Raw genomic sequence first — 23874 nt, forward strand, 5'->3', positions numbered from 1 at the left:
GCTTTGAATGGGAACTTTGCCCCCTCCAAGATGGCCGCCACGTAGGCACGTCCATAGATATATATATCTATGGGCACGTCGATTAGCCGGCTGCTACAGCGCGCTGGCGTATCTTCATATCTATGTATACACGTCTATGGGATCTGTTCTGCGCAGCTTACTACGGATGGCAGCTACCGGAAGTGGCGTGAGATACTGTTGATGCGAGAGGTCTGCTGGGAAAGTTTTAGTGGGACGCCATATTGGCTTAAAAGACTGAGGGAGAGCAACAGGGCTCGCAGTCACCTGTACGCATTTTCAGGTACGTTCGATTCTGGCTAAGAATCAGGGTGATGGGAATGTATTACGGAATCTAATCTTGTTGTCTTTGTAACCAAAATTACACGTGAAATATGTAACAAAACGCAGCCTTTGCCATTGAGCTACCCATGTAGCTAGTTTAACTGACTAGGATTAACGTTTCTCGAAGTGCATTTGTTCTGTTGCACGGGTAAATGTTTGCTACAGAAATTGAGTAAAGCCAAGTTCTACCTAATACGAATCGCTTGTGCTTTTGTTGTTGGTTTGAGCGGGTTCACTCCAGGTCCTGCGCTGGTAGATGTCTCTGCAGCCTTTGCTTGAAGGCTAACTACTTTTTGGAAAGAAGTTTGGCACGACCTTCATTCCAGTCCCTGGAGCATAGCTGATATCCGACTAAGTAATAGAAAAACCTTCTTCAAATATTAGTGTAGGAATACATAGTTGACTTTCATTATGTGCATTTCTAACCTTCCATGTAAACTTGAAAGGTGAACACAATTCTAAGTTATCTCACTACGATTTGCTGAGGTCTGGATTTTCAGCTCCCTTTAAAGTGACACCATGTCGATAGATTTCTTGGAGGTAAAGATTAAAGTGGCTTGATTAAGCACTGTAAAAATTCCAAGTTGTGCCGTCTGTCAAGAATCTGGTACCCTGAAATCATTTGTGGGAGAGATTTGTTCATCATGACAACAGGTTTTGTTTGTTTTAATAGCATAGTGCCTATTTTTGAAATAAAGGCAAATTGAGGAGAGAACTTAAACTATCATGAACATTTATATTATCATTCATCGTAATAACTGATTGACATGACTGTGGTGACAGTTAAGCATGTTCAGAACCCTCTCTGTGTACACTGGGCAACAGATGAATAGCTCTTTATTGTCACTGTTACAGAAAACAATGAAAATCAGTACAAAAGTGAGTCGCGTGTATTTGAAAATGTCTTCATGTAGGGTTCAGCCTAAGAGATCCTGGTCATGATCTGGCGGACTGTCATTAAACTGCACTTTTAAGATTTGGGTTTAAGGATTTGCTGCTCTGGCCACAGTTTCAGATGGATTTTAAGCCAACTTTGAAGACCCAAAACGACCAGTCTCATGTCAAATTGTCAACGTTATAACCTTGACATGCAGGTTGTCCTAGTGTGAACAAAGCTCCCTGGTCTGAGAACAATAGTGTCCGGTAGTATAAGTTATGATATAAGATAGGAATGTGACTTTGGAGATGCATTGTTATATTGTAATATTATATGGATTCTTTATACGTTCACAAAAACAGCAGATGGGAAGTCTTTAGTTGGTAAATTTGTGCCTCTTTAAGATACGTTTTTGTGCCTTAACTCTTAGAAATTAAGGGTTTTCTAATAACAGCAAAGCCACTCACAAATTCCACTACTTTGTTCCTCTGTTTTCAATCAGTCTCCCTTACCTTCCTGTAAAAGTCTGTATTCTGTTTATGTTTGTTCTTTGTAATATTTTACACAGGCACATATACATAGCCAATTTACCCTATTTAAAAATAGGTTAAGTTTAGAATGATGTGAAGTTTTGGCATGGAAAGCATGAACTGACCCTTCTGAAGTTCTGTGGAATGACATGTAGTTGCAGAATCAAAGATTCTTTTTGTGTATGATTAAATTTGATGAATGAATGCACCTTGGCCATTAAAGCCTGCCATTCTGCCTAATTCTTCAGACATGATGGCGAGTCCAGGGAAGGACAAGTACAGGATGAAGAGCTATAAAAACAAAGCGTTGAATCCTCAAGAGATGCGACGTAGGAGAGAGGAGGAGGGCATTCAGCTACGCAAACAGAAAAGAGAGGAACAGGTAAAAACTATCTAACCTTGAACCACTTTATAGATCATTATACATTACTTCTGTTGTATGTTTGGAAAGCATGATAAAGTTTCAGATTTTGTTAAAGGCAACACTATTTGGGGTGAGTAAGAGTTTAACAGTCTGGTCTTGTATTGTAGACAGTCTTAATTTGACATATGATCAGCTTTTCAGAGGAACCGTGCAGTTTGCGTCATTATACTAGAAAAACATTCAGAGAGCAAAGTGCTCCGCCAAGATTGTTCATTCCCCATATGGTGTTGAGAAATGCAGCATATTTTTGTAGAAATGCAGCATTTTTATGTTAGTTATTGATCGGAAATCACGGCAACATAGAATGTGTTCATTTAATATAGATGTACCCACAAACAAAATGATCTTGCGCTGAGCACATGATGTATTATGCATGTGTATGTTATGTACGGATACCAAATCGTGTGACCTAAATATGTAGCGAGCAGCGGGAATTGATGGGACTCAGAAACACCCCCACAATTTAATCAATTGTTCCTAGTACCATTTCCAACAGATAAGTCTGGATAAGTCCACAGTGGCGGATTTGTAGTAGGATCACAATCATGTGATCGTCATCAGGCAGCTGATGTAGTGTTCACTTGTTGTCATGGTTACAGTGACGCCATGCTGCTATCTTGCAATGATACAGAAATCTTTAACAAATCCATAAATCCAGGCTAGAAGCCACATCAATGCCAAAATGGAATCACCTTGTGATCCTTGTGTCATTTCTGACCTTCTCTGAAAATGTCATCCAAATCTATTAGTCCTTTTTCATGTAGTGTTGTGCGCAGAGAGACAGATTCACAGACAAATGTATGTCGATCATCACATAACTTTGCTTCATTCCTTGGCGAAGTAATTAATAGCAGAGCAGTCCAAACCACGACTCTCCCTTCTTCTCATTTCTCTGTTTGGACGTTCTTGGTTCCTCTGTTGAACTCCTCCCCTGTCATGTCAATGAGACATCCTTACTTTTTTTTTTTCTCTGTCTGCATTTATTCTCATTGTTTAACTCCACGGAAGGGGTGTCAACATTTTATGAGATTAATGCATATTTTAGTCTTGCAGCCAAATATTTTATTTAGTGCATGCGTGTGACAAGCCAACACACACACACACACACACACACACACACACACACACACACACACACACACACACACACACACACACACACACACACACACACACAAAACAGAAAAACCAAACAGACAAAAAATAAATAACCAAACAGTACTGAACACCATAGTTGTGGGTGTCATGACAGTATAGAGTGGAATAGGCCAGAAGAAGATACTAGAGAAAAGGAAAGTGGGTTTAGTGTGAGGTTAGACTCTGGAGAGAGTCTCAGCACATTCTGGTGGGCCCTATCACTGCTCAACAGTGGAACTCAACAGGAGCTGGTGGGACCTGAACAAACATGCACATGCAAGCATGAAGGACCCCAAAGCCCAGAACAGCTATCACGGCAATGCAGCGGCAATATGACCTGTGGCACAGCTGCATCATCTGTCTATAATTTAGTTATTGTTTTATGACCTCTGTCATGTAAGCACAACATTGGGAATGACAACTTTAAGTGTATAATTACTTTTACATCTGAGAACTGTAATGGGATGTACAGATACGATACATTTAAATTTTTCATATTCAACACACACACGCCAAAAGAGTACCATATAAATAAATAGTGATATATATTGCTCTTTTGGTAAGCTTCCATTCTCCTCGTGATTAATTTTAGGAATTGAGAGAGCCTTCAAGATGGTGTACTGTAATCGATTTCTGGGTCACAGGCAAGAACAGAGAGTAGTCGAGGAGGCTCAAAATAGAGAAATGAGAAGAGAGAAAGTGTTGATGGGGAGCTAGGCAAAACGGTGGACCAAACGCATCCTAGGTTTTGACAAACATTAAGTTATAGAAATTGTGAAAATCAAGTCCAAAGACAGACTTTGCATGTAGTCACCAAATCACTAAATCTGACCTTGTTTCAAAGTGCTCTGAAACTGAAAGTAATTTTTAAAAGACAGTCCTGATAAAGCTTGTTTTATGCTTGGCACATGTGCGAGGTTCGCATGGACTAATTACACCATTTTAATAGCCTCACCCCCTTCGTGCGACTCTAGTCAAGTGGCTAATTTCCATATCGCACCTCCAAAGTTTTCTAACAATGCAGACGTGTGAGAATTAGTGCCTTTAATTAAATTTGATTAGTAATTGTAACACATAACGATGTCTTATGCCAAAATTTTCACAAATTTATGGTCAGTCACTCCATGCTTCCACAACAATCATTTATCTTTCCAATGTGTGTATGCAGAAGCTTTATGGGTTGATTTACCCAACTAATGTTTTTATGGTTGCTCATTTTTAAAACTCTTGGTTTCTTTCAGGTTCTTTCTGATTTCTTTCTGGTTAATCATACTCATACTCTTGGAAAATGTAACATACACAAACCAAAATATATGAAGATGAAAGTGTAAAAATGGATTTCCTTCTCATACAAAAGCCCTTAAGGTCATCAAAAAAGGCAATGAAACTTTTTAACACGATATATGAATATTACATACAAAACAAGCCATAGTTGTTGTCCTCACTGTTGGTATCTCACATGGGTGGCTATTTGGGTCACTACAGTTTTTAGCTATATAATATTTGTGTACTTATTTCGTGGTACAGTAGTATATCATACTGATCTTTGCTTTCTCCAACAGTCTCTCAGTTATGGTTAAACCTTTATGCAGTTTTTGTACATGGGCTTTTGTGTTTGTCACAATCGGTTTATCAGACCAAAGTAGGAAAAAAATTAAATTGAAGAATTGAATTGAAATGAATCACGTGACTTTGATTCTCCACAGCTGTTCAAGAGGAGGAATGTATGTGTACCTTCAGCTGATGAATCAATGCTGGAATGTCCAATCCAGGATCCAGACATCAGCTCCACGGTGCCTGTCACAGGTGTAAGTGTTGCTTTCTTGTTCTGTACTTTCTTTAAAATTGCAATTGGCAGATATCTGGAAAAGGCCAAATAAAAATGAATTTGACAACATACAGCTATCCTCTTGCAGCTCTTCTGTTTTCATTTAAAGCCCCTCCCACCACACGTCCATGTGCTTCAAACATACCGAGATAGTCAAGCTGTCTTTGTGGCTTCACCCGGGATGACAACCCCAGTCTCCCTGATGAAAGTATCATCCTAACCCATTGTACCATCACTTCCTGCTCTCACAGCAGAATTTATTCCTCTGTATAAATCAGTCCCTTCAGGATTTCGCAGGCGTTTTTCCAGATTGTTGCGGCCTGAAATGCCTTAATACGCAGCAGCTTTTCTAAAAAATTGCGATGTAAGTTGCAATGTTTTAAGTATATTTGTTGCAATGAAATTGCAGGAGACAGTGACAGTTGCTAAAAAGCTGCATTTTTTTCATCTGTTAGAAAATGTTTCAACATTTTAATTGACAATATTTATTCCTAAACTAATTATTTAACACTCCAACCCATTTATAGAAGCTGGCACACCATGGTGGGAAATTACCAGTAGCAGCAGCCAGATACTGGTTTAACATGAAGTGGTTGGTAGATTTAAGGCGCTAAATGATCATTTACTATTGAATGAATCATATTTGGGCATATCTGTTAGTGGCTTAAAAAGTTAATTTCACATCCTGGCACACATGTTCACACACAAGCTCACAGTTTGTCACATCAGTTAACAAGAAAAGCACTCAGAGAGCGCAGTACTCAGCCAAGACTGTTCATTCCCTGACCTTGTGCTGAGCACAGGCGTGTGTTATGCATGTGTATGTTATGTACAGACCCCGAATTGCGTGACCTAAATATGTAGTGGGTGGCGGGAATTGATGGGACTCAAAAAAACCCAGAATTTAATCAGTTGTTCCTTGTATTATTTCTGATAAGTCCACAGTGGTGGGTTTGTAGTGGGATCGCAATCATGTGATTGTCAGCAGGCAGCTGATGTTGCCATGGTTACTATGCTGCTATCAGATGCCGTGCCACTACCTCAATGGGAAATCTTTAACAAATCCATGGATCTAGACTATAAGTTGCATCACTGTCAAAATCTAATCACTTGGTCCTTGTATCATTTCTGACCTTCCCTGAAAGTTTCATCCAAATCCATTTGTCTGTTTTTGAGTAATGTTGCAAACAATGGAAGGATTCAGGACGCCAATCGTCACATAATTCTGTCATGTTCCTTGGCAGAGTAATGAATCTAACTTACTTTCATTCTTTCACAGCTCCAACAGATCTGGACGCAACAACTTCTGTCACAGGGATTTGTCTAGTCTGTGGTCCGCTCCTTTCAGCCGTTCTCCTAATATGTTTCATGGTAGAAAAGTGTTTGTCAATCGATAATTTTCATTTGTATTCCACCACAATATTGCACGGATGCAGAACAGTTTACCTCCACTTTGGTGAAGAACATCAGGGAATTCTTTTGCACAGTCTTTAGCAGTGTTTTTCTTGGTAAATGAGAGGCAGTAGAATCAGACATGTCTGGATCTTCGAACCATAAACAAGGAAGTGAATTCAGTGATGTACGTGCATTGTGTTTGCGCTGGGGACTGCTGTGATCGGTGGAACTCATGGGAGGTGGGCCAAAATTGCGGAAAAGTTGTGGTGATTGGACAAAATTGCAAGGTCGCACAAAACTCGCGTAAATTGTTGTGATCACAACATCGCAAATTCATGGAGAGACTGATAATTGTTCATCTGATTGAAGTGAAATTATTACCATTATTTGCTATATTTTCTAAAGCAAAAAAAATGGAGCCAAAAGCAGCTGCAGAGGGATAGTTTCTTCTAAGAGCATTTGAATTGTGATATGCTGAAAGGAAATGATTATAATTCTGAATATTTATCTAATGTTGAATTGTGCAGGATGGGGTCATAACACCAGATATGATTCAGATGATCCTCTCTGAAGACCCAGATCAACAACTAATTGCTACACAGAAATTCAGAAAATTACTCTCCAAAGGTTTGTGCTGCAAAACATAATTTATTTGACCTGAAGTTTGCATTATAGTCTATCACAGATTTATTGAAGGATCTGCTGTTCCAAGCAAAATACAGCAGAGATGAAACCAAAAGATAGGAGTGCCAACTTTTGAAACTTGTGTACATTGCAGATGAACGCGCCGTTTGAAAAATGATTTTTTGTATGAAGATGTCATGACCGCTACAGATGCAACTGTTGTTTTGCACATTTGTTGATCTAAACTAGTGTATTCCTTTAAAGACACTGGTCTTTAATGATCATTGTTTGAATCGGGCAACATTCAGAGCAGATTTTCTGTTGTTTGGTGCAGAGCCCAACCCACCCATAGATGAGGTCATTTCCACACCTGGTGTTGTGACTCGTTTTGTGGAGTTTCTGAAGAGGAGTGAAAACTGCTCACTACAGGTGAGAGCTTCACAATACAGCACAGGGCCTGTATACATAATAAAACATACCAAGCATAGGTCCAGTCATTTCGATGTCTACACATTTCACTAGAAGATAACGGCTGTGTTTTACTAATATGGAGTGCCGCTGCTTCTGCTTCTTCTGAAGTCAGGTCACTGAACACATATTTTGAGTTTAACATGTGATGTGAGCCCAGATTTAAATTTCAGAGATGTGGTACCTCTTAGATGTCCCTAACAAGTATAATTTGTCTCACTCATAGTAAATCTAGTCTTTGAAATGTTGCTTTTTTGTAGACAACATGATTTGTTCTATTTTGCTTGTTGATTTGTAATTAATTGTAAAGTACTAAGTATGCAAGGTCAAAAATTGCCATGTTTTCAACTTTGCATGCAGTAATCTTAGACTATGGGTTGACTTAAATGCCATTTTTATGTGCGTTATGTGTGTATTTCCCACAGTTCGAGGCAGCGTGGGCACTGACGAACATCGCCTCTGGTACCTTCCTGCACACAAAAGTGGTGATTGAAACTGGAGCTGTTCCCATTTTCATCGAGCTGCTGAACTCTGAATATGAGGATGTCCAGGAACAGGTGACAGATGACTAATTATATGTAAAACTTCCTGGGCCTGTCTTGGCATTCTTTGAGCCCTGAAAACTCCTCTCTGAACCCTGAACCTCTGTTTTTGAAGCTATTATTGATACAGTTTATTTCCAAAGTAGAAATGCTCAGCCTTAGCGTTGACTGCCAATTCATCATGATATGTTGTCAAGCACATGGACATGTTTATAAGAATGAAAACTTGATTTTCATTGGACGGGGTCTTTAAAGGTAAAACATTTATTGAACATTTATTCAAGTTTTTGTTTGTTGTACCTACTTTGCTTGTATTGCATATTTAGCATAGTAGTCTGGTAATGCTCAAAAGAAATGATGTCAGACAACAACAAGGGCAAGCAGTAGATAGCAGAAATCAACAAACAGCCCACAACCCATTAGTCAAACACCACTTTGAGAGGGACAGTTTGACGATATACAAAACCATGAAGGGATTAACATTTTTATATGGAAATTAACCATCATTTTTTAGTTATTACATTTTATGCAGCTATATGTGTAATTACATTGACAGTGTATATGTTTAGTAGTTTTAAGGTTAGGGTAAGAGGTTTTGAGAGATAGGAAGTCGTATATTGACCTGAAGAACCCTCATAGTCACAGACTGGTTGAGCACGTGTGTCCAGGCGAGACTCTGTTGATGAATGTCATTCTTCTAGGCAAAGCTGAGCAGGTGATATGCTGTGGTGCTTAACGCCTGTGGGACGGCAGTGTGTAAATGGCTGAAGCATGTTCACTATGTGCGTTTCAGGCAGTGTGGGCGTTGGGGAACATAGCAGGAGATAACGCTGAGTGCAGAGACTATGTGCTCAACTGTGGCATCCTGCCGTTTCTACAGCAGTAAGTGTCATTCCTGTGTCTGTCTGTCTCAATCTTTCACACATGTGGTCACAACTGGACTATGTATTGTCTTGTCTAGGCTACTTGCCAAATCCAACCGTCTAACAACAACCCGCAATGCAGTGTGGGCTCTGTCCAACCTGTGCCGAGGGAAAAATCCACCACCGGATTTTACCAAGGTGAGTCATACCATAATTGTTGGAGCCTATTTTCCTTATTTCTGCTTCAAGACATTCAATAATTTTTATTTGTCACATGCTCATAGAATGAGCAGTACAATACAAAGTAACGGTTACTCAAGGCTGTGAAATAATAATAACACATAATAAACAATGTTCTTCTGCGTTTGCCTTGTCGGCCAGAGCATAGCCACTCCAACAATTTGCTGCTGGGATGGTAAGGGTCCTCCTTAATCTTGCTTGTCCTGACCATGCTCCTCCTTGTGTAGATGTCTTTGAGGATAGGGAGGACTGTACTCATGGTATGCTCTGTTGACCTCAGCACCCTCTGCAGGGCTCTCTGGTTGTGAGCAGTGCTGGGTGATGTTCCCAGACAGTGCACCACTCTATTGTAAACAGTTCTTACTATCGTCACAGAACTTCTGAATTTCCTCAGCTGTCTGAGGTGATAATATGTCAAGATGTTTGAACCATGAAAAATCCTCAGACATGCACTCCTAGGTACTTAAAGCTGCACACCCTTTCCACAGATGATCCATTTATCCTCTGTGAAGTGTAACACCTCTGCAGGCTCCTCTCCAAGTCAACAATCAGCTCTTTGGTTTTGCTGATAATCAGTATTAAGTTGTTAGTCCAGCACCAGTGTGACAGGCTGTCAGCTTCCTCTGTGTACAGCCGCTCATCATTGTTACTGATGCATCCGACCACGACTGTGTCGTCTGCAAATCTTCACAATGATGTTAATATTGTTTGTAGACGCACAATCCTGCAATGTACAGGGAGAAGAGCAGGGTGTTGAGGACACCCTTGGGGGACTCCTGTGTTCAGAGTGAAGGAACTGTACATGTGTCTGCCCACCCTGAGCTCTTGGGTTCTGCTGGACAGTAAATTTTGAATCCAGTGACACAGGGAGGTGCACAGACTCAGACTGGACTGCTTGGTGTAGAGTTTGACAGGTGCGATGGTACTGACGGCTAAACTACAATTAACAGCGATTTCACATGGTCTGCTCTCCACCTGTCAAGGTGGAAATGGCATGGCCGGTAAGCAAAACAAAGTGGAGTAAGGAACAGATGTGGTTCCCCAATTAGTCTCTTGAAACACTTAATTACTTCAGAGGTGAGAGCTTCTGGGTGATCGTCATCTAAGCAGGCCGGAGAAGCATTTTTAACTGTAGGAAAATTGATGGCGCCCCTTAGGCTACATACTGACTTAGGGACAGGTTGAACACTTTTGTGAACACTGTAAATAGTGGGTTGGTGTAGGACTTCAGCTCCCTCTTTCAGTTACACCATATAGACTGGCTGCCTTCCTGATGTCCATGTTCCTCAGTGTACTCCTTGCATTGCACTCTGAAACAACTAGTACATATTGTGTTCCAGCTGTAAATGAACTCTTAGCTGTGGTGGTTTGCCTGTTAGTGCTGATGCTACAATCTGTGTTTGCGATACCTTCAAACTGTGTGTACCAGACATTCAGGTTATTAGCCTGAAGAGCAGTATCTGCTCTCACCAAGATGGGGGCTCTTCTTTTCCTGTAGTCTGTGATAGTCTGCAGTCTTTGCCACAAGCTTCAGGAGCCACGTTTTTGAATTGCGATTCTACCTTGCACCTGTACCTCCACTTAATATCCTTCAGTGCTCATGTCAACATATGACAGTGCTTGGTATTCCTTCATACAAAGTGTGTGTTCCGAGCGGTGTCACTGTGGTAGCTGTTGTTTCCTTCAGCGTTGCACACGATCTCAGCTGGCCACTTCTGAGGACTGTACTACTATTCCTAATGCAACAGATGCATATTGAAGATGTTAAACTGCAAATGTTTTATATTAAACAGGATATTGTATTGAAGTTTATTCAGGTCTGACACTGTCCCATAATGCAGGATATCATTTTTATTTTCATCCAAATCAAAATAGTTACTGAATATTTGCTGGAATAAACAGCAGTAGAATAATCCATTTTGTAAATAAGTTCTATCACATCCAGTAACAGCAGTATAAATGGACTTGAAAGCAAATCAGGACCAAAAATAAAAACATAATGTGATTTCTGTCTCAGCAGCTGAATGCATGTTGGTTCAGTTTGTGACACTGTAACTGCATGATTTTATTCAGTGGTATCTGTAATGTAAAATAAGCCAATAATCTTGCTTCATAGTACAGCTTTCTGACCTTCATGACAAAAGTTAGAAAACTCACTTGTAACAAGGCTCCCTATGTGTAGAAGTATGCTACCATCATTTGTTATTGAACCTGAAAAAACAGCCAGTGCAGAAGTGAAAATAATACCAAAACCGAAAACTTAAACACATGGCCTTCACAGAGTAGTCGAGATGCTTTCTGGGAACGGCCACACCATCTTGTTCATGCTTGCAGCATTCATTCTTGTTTTTTCATCCTGCTTTACTGTAATATTAAACTGTCCCCATGTCTTTGTTGCCATTGTGTCAGGTGTCTCCTTGTCTCAGCGTTCTGTCCAGGCTTCTATTCAGCAGTGATCCAGATGTGCTGGCTGATGCTTGCTGGGCTCTGTCCTACCTGTCTGATGGCCCTAATGAAAAAATCCAGACGGTCATTGACTCCGGTGTGTGCCGCAGACTGGTGGAGCTGCTCATGTAAGAGACTGACCCATTATTTGAATCTTGAGAGGTCAAAAAAACAAGGGGTTATTCTGTCTCAAATCTTCAGGGGCCTTCTGTTCATCCATGTCTAATCTACGCATATTTAAAATGTAATCTATGAAATTTTAGATTGATACATCATTTGCCTGTCTGTCCTATGTTTGAATGACAATATCTCAGACAAGATAAAAGGTTTTCACTTGTCTCGTCGTACCATTATAGGTAAGTTGAAATATGAAAAATTGAAGCCTTTCTAGAAAAAAAGTCCCATCTTTAAGCACACAATAACAAAAAAAGTATCAGATTTAATCATCTAGTGATTTTTTTTTCTGAATTATAAGTAGTTTTATGGGCTGCACAGTGGATCTGTTGTTAGCGACTGTTGCCTCACAGCTAGAAGATCCCTGGTTCGCATCCTGGCCTGGGCCTGGGAGCTTTATCTGTGGAGTTGCATGTTCTTCCTGTGCATACTAGGGCTGGCCCGAATAGCAATTTCTGGGCTCCGAATATTTGGCCCCAATTAATGACAAATATTCAGTTCGGGTTCCCCGGGTTCCCCGGGTTCCTTCTAGAGTTCAAAAACATGCTGAGGTTAATTGGTGACTCTTAATTGTCCGTAGGTGTAAATGTACGTGTGATTGTTTGTCTCTATATGTAGTCCTGTGATAGACAGGTGACCTGTCCAAGTGTCCCCTGTCTTCACCCTAAATCAGCTGGAATAGACTCCAGCCGTCTCATGACCCTAATGAGGATTAAGCGGTGTGTAGATGGATGGGTGGATGTGGTTTTATAATACTAAACAAAACATAGAATACTTTTATATAGAATACAAGTACTTGGTCAAAAAAAGTTATTTTAGTGCACAGGGGTCCCTGACTTATGGTCACAATATTATGCCTGATCGGAATATATACATGGACTCACACTTTGACTTTCTTCACATAGTCCATCTTGTGACACTGGTCTTTAAGGCCAAGTTCATTCCCAATGTTCAAACAAAGCTCCTCCATAGTCCAGCAGCGACTGCTTTAATTAAAGTTATTTTAATGATGAATTCTAAAGATTTTGATGACTGAGCATCTCCTCATATAGTCTCTTGTAATACTAAACATTTGTTTTAACCACTGCTTGTTTTGTGACTGAAGAGAGAGGGAGGCCCAACTGCATCAGAGCCAAAGAAGCACACTTAATTTGTGATGATCAGTTAATAAAAAGTAACTATGCCAATAATCTAATAATGACGTATAAGAGGCCATCCTGATAATCAGTTGATCCATAATTAAGAGAAATAATTGAATATTTCAGGGTTTTATCTTATTTTGGTCTTTCTCATAGTGCATAGTGGAGAGAGACAGGAAACATGGGTAGAAGAGTGGAGGAAAGACATGCAGTCATGGGTTGGACTCAAACCCATGACCATTGCATGGGGGACTATAGACCCTGTTTGTGGGTCACCTGCTTAACCTGTTGAGCTACAGGGACACCTGAGGCTTTTATCTTTAATAGATCCTGAGATATTGTCGTTCTAACATAGCCTCAAATTTCAGTGTGCAAAAAGACATGGTGAAAGTGGTTGACAGGCAACATATTTTTGCTTTTTTTTTTGTTTGGGCTAATCAAAACTGGTTGAACAGAATTTTTCTAAAAAAGAAAAGAAAAGAAAAATTGTTGAGATTTGTTGACACCTAAGATGAATTGTGCAATTGTATGTCTGACATACAATTTTACTACTGCTTGTAGTACTACTGAACATCCACAAAAACCTTAAGGATAATTAATAATTGTTGCAGAATGTTTGGTGGTAATCCAGTCCAAACATTAAATACATTTTCTACTTGTGTGAGAAGTCTTCAGTTTTAGAAGTTCATATCTGTACAAAGTTTCACATTTTGCCGCTAAATGTTGAGTTTATGTAGTATTAATATGGTTCCGTCATACTGAAGGTGTATTTTCTTGTGGAAAAAATAAATTGACTGTCACAGATCTTACAAAATATAGCCTCAGAGCTTAAAACCCCACTTTTAAACTTTTGACTCTCATTTCTCAAAAGGAATTATTTTAATTGCCTGAAACTTTCATGGGAGGTTCATATTCATAGAATCTGCATAAACCTGGACAGCATTCAATTAGCAGTATTTGCCATGATTTTAGTTGCGAGTACCAAACCTGACTGAGAAATACATGATATTTAAAATGTTTGAATAGTAATTTACTCAAATTCAGAATTAAATGTTTTAATATTTTGAGGTAGTGGAATTTAGATTTTCATGAGCTATAAGTTATAAGGCTTGAAATGTTTCACTGTTGTTGTAATGAATTTAGAATATATTCAATTTCACTTTCTTTAATAATTGATGGAAAATATTCAACTTTTTCCACAAGAAAATTGCACCTACAATTTTCTTTCTTTTACCCCAAAATATTAGAATAAACTAATTCCAATATTTTGTGGTAAAACGTGAAAGGATGAGATGTGGGGACTGAATACAGCAAGAAGAAAAATGTATCTTGTAAGTCAGCTCAGCCTGATATGCAGTTGGTTTGTCAGTTATTTCTGACTGAAATGCCCACAGACTTGAATTTCCGGAGTTAATATTTTCAGATGTCTCTGCCATGTTACCTTAGAAAAATGGTGGGCTATACAGCTGGGCTAGCTACCTTTCTAACTTTCTAACAACTGACCTAGCTATGCTAGCTGTGTACCTGTATTTACCTTTATTGATATGCTAGAGTTAGTAGAACAGACACACATGCCTCACATTTGGTGCACTCCATGAGTGAGCAGCTTGCACCTTTGACCTACTCATGCAGGTGCTAATATTGAAAATGTTTATTGCTAGACAGACTTCATATCTTTCATGGAATACTTTGAGTTTAGCAGTGTTTTGCGTTTGAAACTGGCAAATTCTAAGAAACTGGAGTTTAGCTCAAAATTTTTACAAGCACTAGATTTCCCTGTATTTTTAAAACCTTGTACTGTATGAACGTTCCTTTGTCTCCTTGTTCTTACAGGCACAGTGACTATAAGGTTGTTTCTCCTGCCTTGCGTGCAGTGGGCAACATAGTAACAGGAGATGACATCCAGACTCAGGTAGAGGTTCTATTACTCACATTAGATGCTGATTAACTCACTTTCTTTGTCAGTTTGTTTATAGGGGATTATAATCAGTATAAAATATAAATGTTGTCCTCTAAAGTCTTCTTGTACATTTGTCAACGTAGGTAATCTTGAACTGTTCAGCACTGCCCTGTTTACTCCACCTGCTGAGCAGTCCCAAGGAGTCCATCAAAAAGGAGGCGTGTTGGACTGTGTCCAACATTACAGCTGGAAACAGAGCTCAGATTCAGGTAGTGGCTGATTCACCTAGATTTTCATGACAAGAAGGACTGCTGTACTGTATTGCTGACAGCATTCATTCTCTTGTCAGAATGTGATTGATGCCAACATATTCCCAGTACTGATTGAGATCCTTCAGAAGGCTGAGTTTCGCACGAGGAAGGAGGCAGCGTGGGCTATTACTAATGCCACCTCTGGGGGCACACCTGCACAAATACGGTGTGTTTATCAGCCTCTTCAAATCTGTTTCTGTTCTTCTTCCTGTTTCTGTTGACATAGATTGTGAGAGGAACGAGGACTCTCAGTGGATTATGGGGGAACATTGCTAGGGATTTTAACAATGCAGCATGCTTACTTCAACTCCCACATAGCCATTACGTTAGATAGCAGGAGCCAGACCAAGATCAACACTGGCAGACCCTGAGTCATTACACTTCTAATTTAATGCAAAATGTTTCCTTACAAATAAAACCATTTGTGTAGAATTCAACTCCCAGTGTTCTCACTCGTATTTTGCCCTGGCAATTCTCTATAGGTGGCTATAGAATAAAGTCCATGACAGTCAGCGTTCCTTGTTCCTTGATCTTTTTTGGTCTTTTAATTAGTGCATGAAAGCCTTATAATTGCATGACCTGACACTGAACTTGGTTCCAATGTGATGTTCCCACTGTCACAATGCCACTCAGTGAGCGTAGCAGCCATATTTTTAACAGGTAGAATAATTGCTGTAAGCTGCTTTAGTTGACCAAGTCTCTGAGAGCTGGTCAAATCCACGAGGGTAAACTGAATGCTGTTTCAACTGAAGGATACAACTCCAGAAAGTCTGACCCTTAACATGGTCTATGCCACTAATCTGCTTCAGTTTGCTTGCTGACCTAGAAATGGTGAAAAATCTGAAATGTTCTTCATTTTGCATTTCAAAAGTTTCTGTGTTTTAAATATTTATAAATCTTCATAATTTGTAATTATTTTGCAGATTTTCATAAAAATATGACAACTGTATGATTGCCATAATTTAAAATTAAAGACTTCCCTAACTAAAGGTTTTATAGCAGTTTATTAATATTAAACTGAAGTGCTTTGTATGATTGACATTTTGCTTTGTGTGAACAGATATCTGGTGTCTCTGAATGCCATCAAACCCATGTGTGATCTGCTGACAGTAATGGACTCTAAGATCGTGCAGGTGTCACTGAATGGTTTGGAGAACATCCTCAGACTGGGAGAACAGGAGGCCAAACAGAATGGAACAGGCATCAACCCATACTGTGCTCTTATTGAAGAGGCTTATGGTACAGTTCTGCAACACATCAGCATGCTTGCTTACTTATTACCTTGTCAATTAATAATTTTGTGACTACAATACATTTGTTGATGCATTCAATATTTAAGTATTTCACAAACTACCAAATTTTTTACTGTCAGTATTACCGCCCACATTCTGCTCTCAGACAAAAATCGTCTTACACTCTGATGACAGCTGTGTGATTCTGCCTAACATTCTCTGTAAATATGCCTGGCAGATGTGGAACCAAAGCATGGTATTGAAATACATCTGCTCTTAACAGTTCAAACAGAATTGATTTATTCATCACTAAGGCTGCAGCTATCGATTTTTTATTTTTTTTAACAATCGAGAATTCTATTGATTATTCTGCCGATTAATCGAGTAATCAGATTCCACATTTAGCATGCGCATTACAGCATCAAAAGTGACAGGTATGACCATCCAACAGGTATGACCATCCCAGTGGAACACGGTCAGACATCCGCGCTGTATCGTACTTATATACAGGGGTATTCAACTAACATTCAAAGAGGTCCAGTCAGAGAAAATGTGTTAAAGCTGAGGTCCAGAACATCATAATGTCTAACTTGAGTGAGTGTGATATATGTTGATGTAACCTGGTAGTTGTATCAACGTCTGCATGTAACCAATAACTGACTGTCAAATAGAAAAAAATCTGTATGTTTAAAAAAAAAAAAAAAACTTGACAATATTTATTGTCTCTTAACCTTTAAGTATACAGATAAGTTGAATAATACTGTTATATATAATGTTCTTCACCCATTAGGTACACTGTGTCACAAAAGTTCGTTCTCCCCAGAAAAACAAAGCTCAGAGACTGAATATGTAATATGATCAAGTTATTCAATAACCAATGTTTCCTCCTCTCACTTTCTTTAACTATCTTGCATAAATACCAATTCTGAATGTCTGTAAACATTTTCTGTTCAGTCACAGGCCCTGATTTTTAATCCTGACCAAAACTGAAAGTAGTACCTTTTCTAGAGTGTTGTTGGTATAATGTTATGCATTAACAGTGGAACCTTGAGGCACAGTGTGCAGCTCTGAGAGACCTGAAGCAGAGATAGTCCCCCAAACCATACTGCGGGTACTGAATTTCACTTGCTCAGAAGATGGTACTTTTTTACAATTATCTGTATGGATACGGTAGTTTTGGCTGTTGTTTGTCAGAAATAAGTAGAGAGGGAATTCATCAGAGAAAATCAGGTTCTCCTTGTCTTTTGGAGTCAGAGTTATGTACTTCTTTGCAAAAACCAGTTTCTTTTCCTTTTGCAGTTGGGTGAGTCGTGGGGTGCGTTGCCTCTTGTAAGCTTTTAGCCCCAGTGTTTCTGTTAAATAACGATGCACACTGCTTGTAGACACATCTTCTCCAAGATTTTTCAGACTGAGTCACCTGCATGACTGCTGTCTTTGACCCTCAGCCTTTCTCCATCCTTGGCTCAGTTAGGTCAGATGGACGTCCTGAGCAAGGCAAGTCTTGAAGGATCCTCCTTTGTTATATCTTTGCCACCACTTCTGCACCCAGTGGATACTTCTGCCAAGGGCTTGACCTTCCTGCTGATGCGTTTTTCCTGCATTTCAAAGAGCAATGGCCTGTGCACGAATCTTAGACTCTGAAAGAGGAATTTTCCACCCTTACTCTTAGCCATGGTAACGTTTTCAAAGTTTGGTTGTGTGTAATGCATTTTGGTCAAGCAAGACATTCATGTACTGGGACCTGACAGTTTGAGCAGACAAACAACCAGACGGTGCCTGATTGACCAGGTGTAACTCATTTTGGTGACAAACAATCCAATATGTTGTTCAGTGGGGAGAACAAACTTTTGGAATACAGTGTAAAAGAAGGGCCGCATTTAAACACAAGAGAAAATAAAATAGCTTTTGAAAAACTGCATTTTAGAATAAAGTTCAAAACTTGAGAAAATGTAGTTTAGCAGCATCTTTTCCCCTTTTTCTTTAACTGTGTCACATCTAGAGTGAACAATCTCAACCTACTTTACAATATATAAATCTCAGGAAACCTGAACCATTGAAGACTAACAGTTTCTTTCTCTCTTATATCCAACTCCACTACTTTCTGTTGCTTAGTGAGGTAATTGAGCTGTAGCCTTTCCTGCCAGGATTTTAAATCTAGGCCTGAATGATGTCAGGGCCATTCTCATGCACATGTGGAGGGGCTCATTAATGATATTCAGTCTTAATTATGTTTATGGCCTATCATTTCTTATCATATAGAGTAGGCATCATGTTCAGCAGTCAAAACCACATCAATCAATCAATTTATAATGTTAACAACTACCTTATTTTGGCAGAGTTTTGAGAATTTGTATTTTCAAATCTGGAAATTTTTGTATTTTCACCCTCTTAAAACATTGTAACTGGTAGGTCATTTTGAGGATCCAGTATTTCTAAAATTCTAACTTTCACAGCCATTATATTTGGTGAAAACGTAGACAAAATTGTTTCCTGTAGATCCAAACGATTGAATGGTTCATGTACAGTCATGAGCCTGAATACAACCCTTGACTGAAAAGTTTGCACTTTCTTCCACTTTCAAGGGTCAGTCATTTCAAGGACTCCATTGTAACTATTTAGTCATTTGCTGGAAGCGATTTTCTCTGTGTCTGTATCAGATTTCATGGTTGTGGGAGTTATACTTCTGGAAAAAAATAAACCTTTTGAATTACTTCCCAGGTAAAACAGTTATTTTAGTGTAAATACAAAAACTGTCAGATCAGAACACTTCTAATTCAGCCAAAATAATTTACAGAACTGTATAGTGTGTTCCAAATAACAAATAGTTAAACTGAACAAAATCTGAGAGGGTGTAGCAACACATATCCTCCATTCCGTCTGGATTGACACAGACTGACCCACCTGCCTGACTCATATACAGCTGCCAGCAAAAGGGCTTCTCATCCCTACAGAGCTGCTTTGTTGAATATGTTCACTTTCTTTTTTTCTTTTTTTTACAACAAAGATTAATCTCATGCTGCTAAAATGACAGATCATTTGGCAACTCAGCACAGCATGATACTTTTGGCAGCCCATGAAGGTGAAGCAAAGCTGGTGTCATTCTAGAAACTGATCGTCTTCCAAAAAGTAACTGCCATCCGCGGGAGTGCACGCTGCTTTCAAGAGCGATCCCACCAGTTGTAGCTTGAGACATCCAATCTCTTGTAGTGACTTTATCTTGTCTAACAGCCACAAGGTTTGACTTAACACACACCAGTACGCAAAACTGTGTGTGCATGGTAATAGCAAAGGTGTATCTCTGGGAAACTGATGTTTCCTGTATGCAGATAATTACTTTTGACTAAGAAGAATTAGCAGTTTAAGGCATAGTCATGGCCTTTACACAGCAACACTAATATAGTTTACTGTGCTTGCTATGTGTTTGGGATGTCTAGTTGACTTGTCTGTATTTAAAAAACAAACTAACAAGATTTATGGCTGGGTTACATGTAAAATAAAGAAATGATATATTTAGCATTTACATCTCTACATTGTTTTACTCTCTCTATGCCCTAGACCTTGTTATTTATGTATTGGAATGTTTGCGTGTCCTATTTTAAAGATTTTAGCCCAGGGAGACGTTTGTCTGATGAAGAAGCTTTTATCCGCCAATACAACACACAGAGTACAGTTTACCACCTGCCAAAAGTGATTACCCCACCAACCTTCAGTCTGAAAACTTTTTTTGGTGTCCAAATGATATGACTTCATTCATGGGGATCTTATTGTTAGGATGTTATGCCACTCACTCCTTTTTACCTAGTAAAATAGTTTTAAAGGACCATTCCACTACACACACAGTGCAGTTATCTGTCTGCCAAGAAGTGATCACGCCTCCTACCTTCAATCTAAAAGGCCTTTTTGGTAAACGATCGGTTTTTGGCATGACACCAGCATCAGTAGATGCCATCAGCCTCAGGTCCAATTACTGAAGAGAACATATAACAGGTGAACAGCACAGGGAAATCACAGTCACAGTAAAATTATGACGCAGTCATAGCACTGTCCAATTCATTAATAATACGTCTTTTCTTGTTGTGGATAATTACATTTGAAATCATGTAAGAAACTAATGTGATGCATGTTATGCTTCATTAGCTAGAAAAGAGCTGTGTTTAATGCAGCCAGCAAAATGCCATGAAAGGAATATCATTTCTCATCAGAAATATTTCATTCAAACTTTGAAAGTCACATCATACTTCTATCAATGCGTGAAGCATAGTTGTGAAATGCACTAAGCTTTGTATCTGTGGATCCCCCCTATGCAGGCCTAGACAAGATTGAGTTCCTGCAGAGCCATGAAAACCAGGAGATCTACCAGAAAGCCTTCGACCTGATTGAACACTACTTTGGCGTGGAGGAGGACGACGCCAGCCTGGCTCCACAGGTGGACCAGAATCAAGGCCAGTTCGTCTTCCAGCAACAGGAAGGACCAATGGAGGGTTTCCAGCTTTAATTCCACCTCACCTCCACAGCCCTATCTTCTTTCTGAGAGACTGCAGCCTGCTGGCCTGTATACTCTCCTGGAACTTCCTCTCAGATCTGGGCCAACTCCTCCCCAGACATTTACTTCTACTATGCCTTCACAACTACACCTACTTTGGAGACAAATTTGTGAATATAGAGATGAAAAGTGGGCCCACATTTGGCTCCTTGATGATGTTTGAGACTGTGAGAACCTGAATGGAGAGCTCAGCTTTGCTGGTTTCCATCCCACTGGTAAGATGCCAATGCCATGAACAGCCAATGAAAGAAGAAATAATGTTTTAGTGCTGCAGTTTATGTTCCTTTGGCTTCCTGTAACAAAATGTTGATATAATTTTAGATCATGTTAATTGATATTTGTGTTGCAATTAGGAACTGTATCTCCAAATTGGCATCCGTATCCCTTTTTGGATGTGAAATTACCTCCTCAGTCTTCCTGCACAAAGAAAGAAAGAGGAAGTAGTAAAAAGCATAGCCCAAAATGAACACAAAGAACAGTGTTTTTGCTTTTGAATTTGTTGTGGCTAAAATTCAATCCTGCGTAAAATCTTTTTATTCAGACTAAGGGTATGGTGGCAGGCAGTGGGGTTACATACATTATGTTCTGAAGCAGCTGCACATGCTTACTGGGATACTACTCCTTGTTATTTCAAAGGTCTTGAAGAGCACCCAAGACTCAAGGTGTTCTATTGTGTTCTGAGAGCTTTGAAGGAGCTCCTCTTTCTTTTCTCCAACCTCAGCTCAGACTAAAGGCAACTGCATCCTAGATCATGTAGCTAGTCAACTGGCCTGTGTTAGTTTGAACTCTGTAACGGTGTTGGTTGTATCCAGTGTTTTTGCTGCTTATTTGAAATGTTCTTTTAGGGGGCGGTGTTTCTGTTACCTGATTCAGCGTATGCAACACTTTTGCTAGTTAAAATTTTGTTCTATTTTCAAGATTGTCATTCTGAACTAGCCTTGTCTTACTTTTTTTTCTGCCTGCAATCATTTCCTTGATGTGATAGGATATGTTGAGTGACCTACACGGTTTTGTATATTATATATACATGTAAGTAATAGTGAAGAGAATATTTAAATGGCTGTGGGTAGGTGTGATATGCAAGATATTTTCTGGCAGATATAAATTAGTTATATTTCCAGTCCGTTACTACTACTCCTTTTTTCACTCTACGGGGTGTTTTATTTTTAGATTTATCTCATCTGAATATTTACACTTTGATTTGTTTTCGTGTTCTTATTTTGTGACTGACGTCTTAAGATTAAAGTGTTTAACTTGCTTCTGGCTCCATGATTTGACAGTTTTTGATGCGTGTCTAGAACGGCAACAGTAAATGGCGGACAAATGAATAGGAAAATAATCTATATTTATGTGAGATGGGAAATATTTGTAATGAAGAAAGTTCATCAAACACATTCAATCATGTATACTTTTCTAATATTTTTGGTTTGTATGATTGTCTATCACTTTGTAGGTTTCGGTAGTGTATTAATTTTTCCTGTTTGGGAATTCATTTGCTGTGTTCTTGTAGCCCTCAGTAGAAATTGTACTTTAACACTAAAGCCTAAAAGACAGTATGCAGTCACAATCTGTGGTTCTTAACAATGACTGGATCAGAAGCCTGACAGTGAAGCTAGGTCAGGCTGTCTGTAAAAATGTCTTGCTTTGGTGTGTGGATGCACACTTACATCGTGTGACAAGAATTAATAAATTGATTTGTTGTATACAAACTACACACATGCATTATGAGATTTTTTCTTCATAGTCTTAGTGATTTTCTGTAGCACAGTTCTCATACAGATTGTCAGATCTACTGGTAAGTTGGGTTGACTTACAGTACCGAGCAAAAGCATTTGCCACCCTACTGAATTCTTTTTTTTATTATTTGTCACACTTAAATGTTTCAGATCATCAAACTAATTTCAGTGTAAGACCAGGATCAACAAAAGACAAAATGCAGTTTTTAGATGATTTTATTTAAGGAAAAATACTGTTCAGCCCATTTTTCTTGATGTGAAAAAGAATCCCCCCCATCCACCAATCTACAAAATGACCAAATTCATTTGGTGATTCATGGGCTAAAATTGCAGAGTTGCAAGGTGCCAACCACTCCTTACCAAAAATAACGCAAAGGTTTGTCCATAATTTGCAAAAAATTATCTAGATGAGCCCCAAGACTTTTTGTATAACATCCAGTGGACTGATGTGTCAAAGTTGGAACTTTTTGGAGGATATGGGTTCTGCTAGACTTGGCATAAAGCTAATATTGCATTCCACAAGAAGAACACCGTACCCAACGTGGAATGTGGTGTGATGATTTGGAGCTGCTTTGTTTCCACAGGACCTGGACAACTTGTCATATTAATTGATGGAGTCATGAATTCTGCTTTCTATCAGAAACTCCTGGAGATTATTTGCCATCATGACCTTTAGCTCAAGCACAAAAAGGTCATGCAGCATGACAATGACTCAGAACACACAAGCAAGTCCACCTCTGAGCAAAATAAAGATTTTGGAGTGACCACATCAAAGTCTGGACTTGAATCCAATTGAGATGCTGTGACAAGACCGTACAAGTGTCGTTCATGCTGGAAAACCATCAAATGTGACTGAACTAAAACTATTCTGCAGAGAAGAGTGAACCTCCATGACAATGTAAATGACTGATCACAAGGTATCAAAATATTTAACAGCAGTTGTTGCTGCCAAGGATGGCCTGACCAGCTATTAGGTTCAGGGGGCAATTACTTTTCACAAGATGTGGGTTTTCAATAATTCTTCAATAAACCCAAATTTAAAAATTAAATTAAAATTTAGAAACCATAGACTGATGCTACTTTTGCACTACCGCACCACCTGTCATCGTAAAATATTGTACTTT

General features: G+C 39.2%; 1 protein-coding gene across 2 annotated transcripts; it reads left to right on the plus strand.

Moving 5' to 3' along the window:
* Positions 1 to 158: 158 nt before the first annotated feature.
* Positions 159 to 22728, plus strand: kpna5 (karyopherin alpha 5 (importin alpha 6)). 2 transcript variants are annotated; one of them, XM_022211421.2, is made up of 14 exons: positions 159 to 301; positions 1998 to 2131; positions 5017 to 5118; positions 7061 to 7160; positions 7492 to 7586; positions 8051 to 8182; positions 8961 to 9049; positions 9129 to 9228; positions 11680 to 11843; positions 14862 to 14940; positions 15072 to 15197; positions 15278 to 15405; positions 16300 to 16478; positions 20779 to 22728. In XM_022211421.2, the coding sequence occupies exons 1-14, from the start codon at positions 202 to 204 to the stop codon at positions 20964 to 20966; spliced, it is 1716 nt and encodes a 571-aa protein (XP_022067113.2). In that variant the 5' UTR covers positions 159 to 201; the 3' UTR covers positions 20967 to 22728. The 2 variants fall into 2 exon arrangements, with proteins under 2 accessions (XP_022067113.2, XP_022067114.1); XM_022211422.2 differs by lacking the exon at positions 159 to 301 and adding an exon at positions 309 to 697.
* The last annotated feature ends 1146 nt before the right edge of the window (positions 22729 to 23874 follow it).

This window comes from Acanthochromis polyacanthus, chromosome 12 (genome assembly GCF_021347895.1).
Source record: "Acanthochromis polyacanthus isolate Apoly-LR-REF ecotype Palm Island chromosome 12, KAUST_Apoly_ChrSc, whole genome shotgun sequence".
Classification (NCBI taxonomy): domain Eukaryota; kingdom Metazoa; phylum Chordata; class Actinopteri; family Pomacentridae; genus Acanthochromis; species Acanthochromis polyacanthus.

Bases quoted from the DNA above. Each gene is read 5' to 3' on its own strand.
- kpna5 (XM_022211421.2), top strand. From the start codon at position 202: ATGCGAGAGGTCTGCTGGGAAAGTTTTAGTGGGACGCCATATTGGCTT. The intron at 11,844-14,861 runs GTAAGAGACTGA...TTGTTCTTACAG, and splicing joins AGACTGGTGGAGCTGCTCAT to GCACAGTGACTATAAGGTTG. The intron at 14,941-15,071 runs GTAGAGGTTCTA...TTGTCAACGTAG, and splicing joins GAGATGACATCCAGACTCAG to GTAATCTTGAACTGTTCAGC.